Source organism: Manacus candei, unplaced genomic scaffold, assembly GCF_025592945.1.
Source record: "Manacus candei isolate 608988 ecotype Guabito, Panama unplaced genomic scaffold, ASM2559294v1 h1tg000054l, whole genome shotgun sequence".
NCBI classification, from domain to species: domain Eukaryota; kingdom Metazoa; phylum Chordata; class Aves; order Passeriformes; family Pipridae; genus Manacus; species Manacus candei.
Window position 1 is genome coordinate 206,610 of NW_026138102.1, and position 12,636 is coordinate 219,245.

The window sequence follows — 12,636 nt, forward strand, 5'->3', positions numbered from 1 at the left end:
GATCTGTGTGTCTGTTTTATTAAGAAAAGAGCACTAGTGTTTACAAAGCTCTGTAAAGCCTGTACCTGTATGAAAGCCTTCAAATCATCCCACCTGTACCCAAACATCTGAGTTGCAAGCCCAGAGCTCTGGAAGGCCTGCTTCCATCCCAAGGAGCTGGCAGCCAGCACTAGATTGTTTTTAGAGCAAGTAGAATGGATGCACAGTCCCATTTCAGTGACAGACAAAGTGTCCACACTCAGGAAGGGAGTCAGAGGATTAAAGGAAGGGAGAGTGCAGCTGGCTCTCACTAAGGAAAGTTTAAGAGCTTCTAGATTGGGAATCCAAACACAGGAGCCTCCGGACTTTGATAGAAGGAGCTCAAACAATACTGGACATCAGACAGTTTTTAAGTGCTCGCAGTCAGTCTTCCAAGATGTACCACCTGGTCCTCCTTCCAGCCTTTGAGCTGTTTCTTAGAGGATGGAAAGGATGATAGAGTCATGCAATGGTTTGGGTTGGAAAGCACATTTACAGGTCATCTAGTTCCAAGCCCCCTGCAATGAGCAGGGACATCTTCAATGAAGTCAGGTTTTTCAGAGCCCCATCCAACTTGACCTTGAATGTTCCCAGGGATGAGGCATCCACCACCTCTCTGGGCAGCCTATGCCAGTGTCTCAGCATCCTCAGTGTCAATATTGGGATACTGAGGCATTTGTTGCCTTTTATGTGAGTGCAGCTCTGTCCCCTCAGCTGGCAGTGACCAGACACTGACACAGGAGCCATGCTATGGAGTAGACATCTTTCACCAGCTCTGAGTTCATCTGGGAAGAGAAAGGCTGAGTGAAGCCGAAACTTCAGTTCCAGGGTCAAACACATTCTCTCAGAGACAGAATACAGCATCAAGAGACATGTTATTATTACCAGTAAAAACACACAAGAACACTATCAGGAATTACAGTCAGAAGAGATAGGCAAAGGTTTAAATGCAATGAAATAAGTATTTATTCAGACAGTTAAAGTTACACAACTTAGGCTTCTCCAATGCATACATCTACTGAACCAAAGTCTGCTCTCAGCAATGGTGATTTAAATTAGGAATGATTTAATGCAACCACTCGGCTTGTATTAGATTTACATCTGTATAACAATGAGCAGTTTGGCTTATCATGTTCAAAATAATTGCTGGGTGTTTTGGAGGAATAAAAGCAAGTTTTCAGTACCAGGACAGGAGAACAGATCAGAGGAATATTATCCTTCTTCCAAGCAGTACAGTGACTAATCCTGACAGCAATCCCAGTGACTTTAAGCACCTTCACCTCACCTTTCTCCAAATTACACTAACACTTAAATATTTTCCTTCTGGACAAATCAAAAATGATCTTCAGAAGGAAGAATTTCTTGTGTTTCATCTCTCTCACCAAGACAAGTAAAAGCATGAGAAAATTGGGAAAGATATCATAAATGCCAAAAGTAACTAAGCATCAAAGCTGACAAGGGACAGAGTAGTCTACTATATAATGAACAGACAGACCTTTAAGGGTCAGCTCACACATAAGAACTTATATTTATATGCACATATGACAGATTTATAATGGTATATTGGATACCTAAGAAATAATACAGCTTGCTTTTGTTATAATAAAAGCTGTTCCCATTCCAACAGCTTTAGCAGGCTGTGGATCAGGATCCTTTATTAGTAAAAAGGCACAGGAATATTGCATCCCAGTACAGGCTCCACAGAACAAGACCCTCTCTTCTCAGAGAATGCTGTCAAAAATAAATTAGGAAATGATCCCATAAGTGGGTAAGTTGATGCATCCTGAATGCAACAGCATGTGCTTCACAATATTTTTGTTTGGAATGCAATGTGGTCCTTATAAAGCCTTAGCTGTATTCCTAGAATCTGCAGATTACCTGCTGGGAATACTGAATAAAACTCAATTTGGATTTTGCTGCAACAGTGTTGTGCAACATAGTACAGACACACATGTCAAAAAACAAGCTTTTATGGAGAAGATCAACTGGTTTAGTTCCTGCTCTCCTTGGAGCTTATTTTTTCTGTTTATATGCCTACCCAGTGACAGAGAATTCAGCCTCACAGCACAGTTTGGTAAACTAAGCTCCACCAACACAAAAATAAATGCCCAACTCAGCTGTTGGACTCTCTTTCCATGGGTGTTCTGGCCCAGAGCCACTGTGCAAGTCTAAGGAACAATTTTGTTACTGGACACTGCTGACAGAGCAGTAAATCACTGCAAGTGAATCTTCAGCTGGCCTCGGATTCCCATCAGTTCAAGGCTGAAAACTTCCACTCTGGCATTCAAAGCTGTGCACAGAGGTACAGCTCGAGCAAAAACACTGATAACATTGCCACAATACACATTTTTAGAGATAATACCCTGCATACACTGGAAATTCCACGCTATAGCTAGAATTCCCTCAAGTTAGAAATATATTTAGGATGAATACATTACAGTCATTTGCAAACATGCAATGAATTGAGTTTTAAGCACTGTCTTTCCTACGGAAAACACCAGTCACATCTAAAAATACGGTGCAGAGAGCCAGAACAAGCTACCAGGTCAGGCATGAAGTGGGGGGCCCACATTTGGATGAAGTCTAAAGAAACAAAAAAAAAATCTGCAAAGAGGTTGTGCATGTAGATTTAAATCATACAGAGTTAACTGGACCACCCCCGCTTGGTGTATCCACCCCCAGAAATGTTCTACCACCAAATTTAACTACAACTTTAAGAAAATATTGAGACAGGCTTTAAACATATGGTCCATGAAATAATATATTAATCATACAGCTAAGACATCTCCCTGCTTTACACGGGGTAAAAACATATCTCGCTATACAAAAACATTACTCTGAAAAACAGGCTAAATCTTCAGTACATTCATCAACTACTTTTACAGTCAGGAATTCCATGGCCTTAATTGGTTAATAATTAAACTTAAAAAAAAAGTTTAAAAAAAGAAAAAAAAAAGAAAAAACAGCCACATAAAAAAGCAGTATATTAGCATGAAAAATCTGTTCAGAAGAGTTTGCAAAAACTCATGCAAAGTTATATTAACAACCATCTGATTAATTCTGGTGGGTCTTTAGGTGCCTGCAAATGTTTCAAGTGATTGTATAAAACAGAACTGTGACAACTCAAATTCACAGGCAAGCTCTAGGCAACCTAAAAGTTGGTTTATTTCTTCTCTCAAGGACAAAGCTCTTTAGCTCTTCCTCACCGTCTTTCCTTTCTAGTTCACAGATCTGCCAAACTAAAGGCAGTGAATTCACCAGGAGCAAGTGGCACTGGGCTCAGGGGAGGGAGAGAACTGGAGGCACATTTGCTATTCTTACTTTCAGTAACACACTAAAGAGTACCACAACTGCTATTTATTACCAAAGACACCAAATACTCAGCAAGCAAGTGAACAAGAACAAGCAAGTGAACAAAATCTAAGAGACATCCACACTTCAAGGGTACATGCCATGGGTCCAGAACAAGCCAGGAGGAATTTCATACAGATACACAAATCTTACCGAAAAATTCTAAATTATTATTATTATTATTCAAGTTGGAATTGAGACCTTCAAACACATGGTTAAATTCAGTCCTCAAGACCCTTTCAAACCACTGACATCAATGGAGTATATTAAAGTATAATGCATATATTAGCAATTTCAAAGGCTTTTTGGAAACAGAGGAAAACTCCAGCACAGTTATAATCTCTCTCTCCCTCTCTCTGAAATTAGCAAAGGCAGCTGCCCAAATGACTATCAGCCAATTCAGAAAGTGTTCAGCTGTTCCTCCAAAGTGGAGTCTGTGGCCTGAGGTTGGACAGAAACAAGCTGGGGTCAAGCAGAGGCTGTGCCAAGCATTGCTGTGCGCTGTGGTTAATCAAGTAGCACACAGTACATTTACAGCTTCGTTGGGACCACAGGCTCCGTAGCACGGATGTGGACACTGGGAAGACAGAGCCAGGAGAGAGGCAGCTCCCTGCTGCAGTTGTCTTCATGGAATTTGATATTCAGGTAGAAATCACCTGTGTAGAGAAAGAGAAGTGCTCCAAAGTACACGGAGTCTTTGGTCGGCTTTACCTGGAAATGAGAACGTAAAAATCAGTATAAATAAACCAACAACAAAGCAAATTTAATTGCAGTTCAGTAGCTCCTTCAAATGATCTCCAAGTATTCTAGATTCACATCTTGATGTTGCTTTCATACAAAAAGGAGTAAAGATCTTGTCCCTATTCTAGCAAAACTGTTGCACTGAAAATTAAATGCTGTATTTTTCACTCATGCAGTAAAGATATGGCACAGCTCAAACCACAATACAGGCTTTCAGGAGTCACTGATTTCAAAACAGAGTTAGTTTAAAGTAGAGATCACACCAAATCTTTCCTTTGACTGTATTTATCAACATGTCTATTAAAGGTCTAAATCATGTCTCTGAATTAATTTTAAATATGTGGTTAAACACCACTTAACAACTTATCAGTAACTAAGTTCATCCTCAATTATTATTGACATAATCTGACTGCAAATTCCAATCTTTAATATTAGGAATTTAGGAATCTTTAATATTCACAATCTTTAAAATAATGAAGTTTAGCAAGAAAAAAGAAGTAGGTACCCTGATTTAACTTGTCCAAATAAAATACAAAGTACACAATGTTTCTACATTTACATATCTCCCTCCAACGAAAAAAAATTTACAGTCTATATCTTCACAACGAGTAATATATCTTAGTTCATCATTTCAGCAAGACACTTCAGTCATTTCTAACTTTAACACTCCCACAACTGTTTAGCATGTGATAATGTCTGAATTAATATCTGCTCCCAAAAGATGTTAAATCCAGTTTCAGGGTGCCTGTAATTGGATTAAAGTTACTGCAGATGCAAAACACGAAATCAACAACAAAGCCATTCCACTGGATGGATTTTTTCAAAAAATTGTGAAAAGGCAACTTAACTCCAGCAGAAAAGACCCAAAAAAGGACACCTGATCTCCTCAGTACTGGTCTTCCCTCAATCAAAGCCATCTTTACCAGTTCCTTTCTTCTCTCTGGACTCTGAAACCATCAACCTAAGATACACTCATAGAGTTATCCCTACTTTCACTGGTAGAGCTGTGCCCACGAATTTTCTTTTCACTTGAACACCCAGTGGCAGTGGACCTTTCTCTGGTCATCCCCAAACACCTCAGTGTCCATCACATTACAGAGTCCAGCATTGATTCCAAATTGACAGCAGGACACACCACTGGTCAGACAAGCAGACACCCAAGCCCAACCACAGCAGAAACTCTGGTGTTGGATCCAGAAGCACTGAGCTGTCCAAATATGCTGGACTTGGTTGGGTTCAGGAGGGAATAATGTCCCCTTTGCCAGAGGCATCCCCAGGAACTGATGGGACATCACCACCTGCTATAGTGAAGGGATGAAACCAAGGCTCCAAGGTTATCAGGGCTGTTGCCCACTATAAAAAATTTGGTCATCTGGTAAACTGGGACACCAACCATGGGGTATTAACTGGGAAAGTGTCTGTGGGCTCACTTTGCTGAAGGGCAACTTGCCATTGCATAGGAAGACCTGAACAAGGATGATGAGTAGGCTGAGGAAGTTGGGGCTGTTCAGCCTGGAGAAGAAAAGGTTGAGTGGAGACCTCACAGCAGCATTCCAGTATCTGAATGGGGCCTACAAGGAAGCTGGAGACTCTTTATCAGGAACTGCAGTGATAGGACAAGGAGTATGGGGATCAAACTGAAGAGGGGAAGTTTAGGTTAGATATGCAGAAAAAAATCTTTACTGTGAGGGTGATGAAGCGTGGCAAAGGTTGCCCAGAGAAGTTGTGCATGCCCCATCCCTGGAAGAGTTCAGTGCCAGGCTGGATGGGGCTTTAAGCAGCCTGGTCTAGTGGAAGGTGTCCCTGCCCATGGCAGGGGATTGGAACTGGATGATCTTTAAGGTCCCTTCCATCCCAAGCCTTTCTATGATTCTATTATTCTAAATTGCTGCTCCTGAAAAGGGCCCGGCTGTTCACAAGCATCCACATCCTCAGAGCTGGAGAGTCCAGGCTCCCTTCGGTTTTGGTGCTGAGCACTTTTGCTGACCTAAGGCAAACTTGTATCAGCATCGTATCATCCACGTGAATGATCAGAGCAGCCACAGCTGTTCTCCTGCCCCATGTCCTTGGCATCTCCCCTCCTTGATGGGTACAAGTTCTTGCCCTCTGGCACTGTGTTTGGACATGCAGAACAACATCAAGCCATCTCCCCTTTTGCTTCCTTCCCCTTCTCCCGGGGCTGCCAGCCTGTTTTCCGCCTGACTGGGACTGATGTGAACTTGCATCCAGAGCAGGACAGAGGCAGGCACTAAAGCCAGCAAAGGGTGGAGGCAAATAGCAAGCAAAGCCTCTTCAGGACCCACATCTCTTTCAAGCTTCCAGTCCATTTTTCCTAATCCACCTGCACCATGAAGGAATATCTGCAACAGCAGTGATCAGAGCCCTTGACAAGCAGGAATATGGCTTCAGGCACATCAGCACCAACACCTAACATCAATGTTCATGGTTTGGGGTCTATCCATATCTGTTTGGCCACTTGTACCACCATTAGTGTAATCAACACTTGTGGTTTGGAGAAACAGGGAAGCAAAAGCAGCTTGAAACCTTCGCACTGTTGAGATGCAGACAAGATTTTTCTTCCAAAATAGGAACCAACTTTGGAAAGTAAGGCTGCATCTCCAGTGGGGCTGCCTACAAACATTCCCAAAAGAGCAGAAGTAAATCAGCAGCATTTGGGTCAGCAGTGGGTTACATTCAGCCCAAATGGTACACCAGGCACAGGACTAATTTTGAGGTTAAACCACCTACATTTAGGTGTGTCCCTGCACACCAGATATCCAAGTTTCTACTGTAGAAAGAAGATATATAATCAATGCAGACAGTGGAGCAAACATAGAATGGGTTGCCTAGGCAGCCTATATAGTCAGCATACAGCTCCCTAAACACAGGTACCTCATGACATTTGGGATGGCCTAAGGGACTGAAACGTCTGGGAAGATTTACAGGATGTCTTACAGGATTCCCGGCAGCATGCAGAGGCCAGTAGGATACCCACCTTAGATGAACATAGATGATAGCAGACATCTACTTTTAGGTAACAGAATCTCACCCCTGGTGTTTATAAGCCAGATTCTACTTGCTGCAGACCACATCTCCATTGACTAATGGGAGCTTAGCAGGCCAGCCTCCATGGCAACACCTACTCATTCAGGTGTTCCTGTCTGGAACTGAATCCACCCAAATGTCCATAAAGTCGGTGTCCACATCTGAGCCAGCTGTTCAACACAAGGATTCACCTCACCAAATGCAGAATGAGGTAAAATATCCCCTGAACTTCATCAGCCCTGATGACTTGCTCCCCTCTGCCTGTGAAGGGAGCTCAGGGTGCCTTGTTCAGATGTGTTCACAAGTCAGATGTTCACTGCCATAGCTGACAGGACATACCATCCCACTGATTGCCATGCAAGATCCAGCTAATCTATGAGAAACATGAAGATCACATATTTGTGCCTGACCCAGCCCAAATTTGTATTGTCATTCGATCTAGCAGCACACAGCTGTCTCAGTGTCACCAACTAGATTTGTCATTACTTGCTGTGCCAACTTGTGATGATGTTGAATACATGCTCCCTGAGCTGAGTCAGAGCTGAAACAGACTTTACTAAAATTCCACCAAATCGTGGAAACCAAAGACGGGAAGCTTCTACCCCAGAAAAAAAATGACCACAGAATCAAGAAAAAAAAAATGTCCATGTTACTCCTTTGTTCCACCAAGATAGAAGAAAAATTAAGTTTCTAGATCCATCCTAATCCTTCCCTGATTTAGGCTACCATGTGGGACTGAGATTGCTTAGAACTAATTACTACTTATTTATACTGCTGTAGTACTTAGGGAGCTCAGTTGGAGATTAGGGCTAGTGCCAGCTCCTGTTCGCTGCCCCAAAGAGTTTACAGTGCGAGTAAAACAGTGCCAAGAAAACTAATTTGTTCCAGATGGGCCACAGAGGACCTGCCAGAAGTGAGCAAATGTTCCTCGTGGCTTCTGAGCTGATTTAAAATGACTATCTACTAATGAATTTCTCCTCATCTCCCACTACCAACCACTTGATCTCGTGCATGATAACAAGCGCAGGAAAAAAAACCTGCTTGAGAATAGTGATGGCACCAGCAGGAACAACAAGGGAGGATGAACTGCTGGGAGCTAAAGGAATCTCCATAGAAGACAATATTTTTGGTTTTAATTTGGCAAGAAGCAACTCTGTCTGATTAACTAATTAGTCAAAAAAAACCCCAAACACCTGGTAAGAACTAAAAATTTTAATAATATGGCTTAAGGCAAACTTCATGTTGTAAAGCGAGATAAAAAATTAAATCAATGCACCATATTTTAATGGGTGGATTCCACCATGTCATCTTGTGATTCGAAACTCCCCATTGAACAAAAATGTCAACTAGCTAAATAATAACTGAGAAAGTAATTTTTCTGTTAAATACAGACACAGAAAAGTAAGGTGAACCAAATTAGAAGCTGTGCTTAAAAATACAGATTCTACTTAATTTGAAATGCATGGAAATAGTTCAATATCCTTTAAAATTTTCAATAAAAGACTTTGCTTTTTGAAGTAGCATGTCCCAGCAGAGACTTTGTGACACAAACCCAGGCTGCTGCATTGAACTGAAGTAAAAGCACAAAAAGGTGAATAAGTGTCATTACATTACTTCCAAGATAAATCATCTCACCTGGACTTCAAGCCACAAGAAAGAGAAATATAAAATCGTGTGATTTTTGCCCTTTCAACAATTTGTATTCATACTGCGAAGCAGCATGTGCATTCTGAAAATTCCTGTATATATCCCCTGTCTTCCAGATAGCAGCAGAAACTGCTTTGAAACTTTTTAGTCCAGAATCAAAAATAACTGTGAATTTTTGAGCATGAGGCTCAATATGAAACTAACATTTAGGAAAGCAGGGCGGTTTGGGGTTTTCTTTGCTTTTCCCCCAGAGAAATCACATTCAACTGAATACCAATAATGCAGTTTCTGCATCAGCATGACAACAGTACAAATTTTTCAGAGTGTGGGAAGTATCTTTTCTTGCTATAATACTTGATGCTCCCACTCATTCTTGACCATACACCAGTGACACACCAAACCATACTCTAGTTCTCCATCCTTCCTCCCACCCAGCTCAGCCCTGCAATAAATCATGTCAGCACCTCTGTGCCAGTGTCAGAGTGAAGTCAGCCCAATTAGCTTAAACTGCTGACGAACGTCGGTTTTGCTAAACTGGACAACTTTGCACAAAAACAAGTGCTCACAGCATCTCTTCCGGTGGGTCTGCTGGGGAAGAGGGCAGCATCTTTCACAAGCAGTTGGGAAAGGGCAGCAACTCAAGACACCTCCATTAAACAAGAAAAATAATCAAGTGCCAATGACCTGAGGTTAAAAAAATAATGCGGCCGTTTTTAATGGCTTCAACAGAGCAGAGCGGAGTTGAAGACCTGCAGGGAATCTGGTCCAGTGTCTCAACTTTCATTTATAAAAAAGAGAAACTCTGATTCTCTTTCATCTCACCCAACCATGAGCTTCTTTAGTTTTTTGACCAGTGTCTGTCTGACTTTTGAGCAAACTCAGAGCATGAACACAATTCTGTGTGTGGTTGTTCTTCCCTGATGCATCAAATGCACAAACCAGGACTTTCTTCTTGTCCCCAAAACAGGTGGACCTTTCTGAAATCTATTTTCCATTACTAAATTAGTTATTATGAGGGAAGAAAGGGCCTCTGACAGCATTAGATATACTGAAGAGTTTTCTTCCATGATGAGGGCTCTATGCCTCAATGAAACATGACCAAACATTTTCTCTGGGAGTCTCTGTAGCATCAACACTACACATTGTGAAATATAACACTTCTTGCCAACATTTTCTTCATTTCACTTTTTTGGATGGAAAGGAGGACAAATAGCAGAAGACAATTCTATTTTTAACTTCTTGGGGACTGTGTTTACAGGACAAATGTCACAATCCTGAACAATGGGGTAGAAGCGGAGACCGTAACGTATGAGAAAGCTGCCTGGGCAGGCACAAGAGATGTAACCTCCTGACTTTTTGCCTTGTAGGAGACTCAATCAGAAGGTAAGAATACATCACACTGACATCTCCCTACTCCCTCATTAGCCTGGAGGGTCAGGCCCTTCAGCAACCAGGCATCCAAACACTACCAGTCTGATTAAAAACTCCACATTGTCAGGAAGTGAGTCAAAGAAACCCATCTCTGGATGATTTCTGTTGATATACTTAAATTATGCAGCTATAAGAATAAAGTTAGCCCCCATTAAAATTCAAGCTGATGGTGTATTTCATGCTCATTAGCTTTTACAAATATTTTCTTCTGTGATGGGTAATTGAAAAATGTGCATGGTGACTATCCCTGTGGTTAACCTTTAATTTCTTTCTTACTAAGGTTCACTCATATATTCAGTTTTGACAGGTACATTTTATAACTGATCCAAAAAGCTGACCTAAGTGAAGGTCCTAAGCACTATCCCAAACACTCACCCCCTCCTTCGTGTTTATTTCATAAGTTACCAGAAATGCTCTTGTTCCACTCGGCAGCATTGTCTGCAAGTTTTCATTCCTAGTATTTTGTTGTTGCATTTTTTTGGGGGGGAAAGGATATGGGAGAGAGTAGTTTTATCTGTATTTTCAGTGTCTTGCCTCAGAAGCAAAAAGTTCCCAGGCTTGAACCTTCTAAAGAAATTGAGAGAAAAATCATAATCTAAATAGTTTTAAAAAGGGGCTTTTTTGCTTCATTTTAAGCATTTCTTCATAGTTTTGTAACAGTATGCTAAGCACCAAGGAAATGAACCAGCTCATCAGATTGGTCATTAATGTTTAGCATTTTCTTTTTACAGTCTGTTGCGTTTCCTCAGGACCTGACTAAAACTGATTTGCTGAGCTCCCTGGCTCAGCCTGGGGAATATTTCTTATGGACTAAAAAGAAAAAGTTATTTAAAATCTATTACTGCAGCTGTACTGGATGACTCAAGGGACTGGTGATATGGTATTGACCATTCAATCTAGGTTACCCGCTCACATTTAGTCCGACCTGGGGTGACCAAAAGCTACTGTCTCTGATAATTTACTAGTGGTTTACATGGTAGGAAATTACAGCCTTTAACCATTTCAGAGAGATGATTCTGTATCCCCCAACCTCGCAACAGATGCCATAATCATGGTGCTTTTCAAAAATTAATTTGCCTTAAAATGCACAATTAAAAAAGGAAGCCCTTTTCTGGAAACGCTGATCATCCAGAATCCTGATACTCCTGATAAAACGACTTACTGAGTCGATGTAGAAGGTGTTTGACCCCACAAAGGTGATGGCATCTTGCAGGTCATAGTTGTGCACCCCGTTCTGGTAATCCTGGTAGGGCATCACGGTGAGGGCGAAGGGCCCCACGCTGTGTTTGCTCCAGTTGGTCAACTTCACCTGCAGCGGGACGGGGTCGCCCACCTGGCAGTTCACCACGACATCACAGTCACAGAGCTGGCCATCAACAAGGATATCTGCAAATCAAGGAGACAGTTCCACATCAGGCTGGACATCTGCTTTAGAAACTGTTAATCTTGATGGGAAACTTAAAAAGTGACCTCGATGAAACCGAGAGTGCAGGACACTTAACTTTGAGAAAGGAAACACACCACTGTTGTCCCGTGTAGGGCAGTGCTACAGGGGACCTACTTGAAAAAAACCATTCATGAAGGCCTGATATCTGTCCACAGCTGTTGAAAGAGCTATGAAAAAACCCCAATTATGATCTATACACAGGCACCAGAAGATATTATTTTAACGTCCTCCCTTGAAGGCCAAAGCCACAGACAATTTCTCATGTTTCTCCAGAAAATCAACAGCATCAGATGAAGGGAAATACAAACAGTAACCATTAATACAAACAGATAGATCCAGGGTTGGATGCACATGTTCACATGTTACAGTCAGAATAAATCCTCCTGTATGGAGGTGACCTTTTGGAGCAGGACAGTCACTGCCAGAATTTGCAATGTAATACATATATTAAAGTCCTGATTATAAGGAAAAAAGGGATTTCAAAATTATACAGCAGTACTATGAGCTTGTTCACTCTTTGCACTTTAATTCCTTCTGGGATTTCTATTTTTAACTCTCTACTTTTCTTTCCCTTTCTGGGATAGCAGAAAATATAAAGCCTCTAAATTGGTTACTGCTGGGACAATGACAACCAGAGTAATGTGTCCACTAACCTTGTCCATTTGCTTATACAGAACCAAAATGTTTCATTACCAACACACTAGGAAATTCTTAGTCCAATTCCCTGCTCTGAAAGGGTTCCCAATTGTGCAGTATTACTGTATTTTTCAGATGAGGGTTATCTCCAATGCACTATTAATACAGGAACATTTCTATTTCACTACGGGTTCATGTTCAGAGATAAGAGAAAGCCCTGGGACATGTAAGAAAGCATCCTCTGTGTGAATACCTATCCCCACAATCTTATATGCCCGTGAGGCATTTCCATCACTCCAGTTCCTCCTCAGTTCCTTGCC

At 41.5% G+C, this 12,636-nt stretch overlaps 1 protein-coding gene across 16 annotated transcripts in view; it reads right to left on the reverse strand.

The window, feature by feature from the left end:
• Positions 1-956: 956 nt before the first annotated feature.
• Positions 957-12,636, reverse strand: part of TRAPPC9 (trafficking protein particle complex subunit 9) — a 456,853-nt gene continuing 445,173 nt past the window's right edge. For all 16 annotated transcript variants that reach the window (XM_051802026.1, XM_051802030.1, XM_051802025.1 and 13 more), the window contains 2 exons: positions 11,396-11,619; positions 957-4,080 (listed from right to left, as the gene is read on the reverse strand). In XM_051802026.1, the coding sequence (XP_051657986.1) occupies positions 3,901-4,080; positions 11,396-11,619 (404 nt within the window). In that variant the 3' untranslated portion in view covers positions 957-3,900. The remainder of the gene's footprint in view (positions 4,081-11,395; positions 11,620-12,636) is intronic.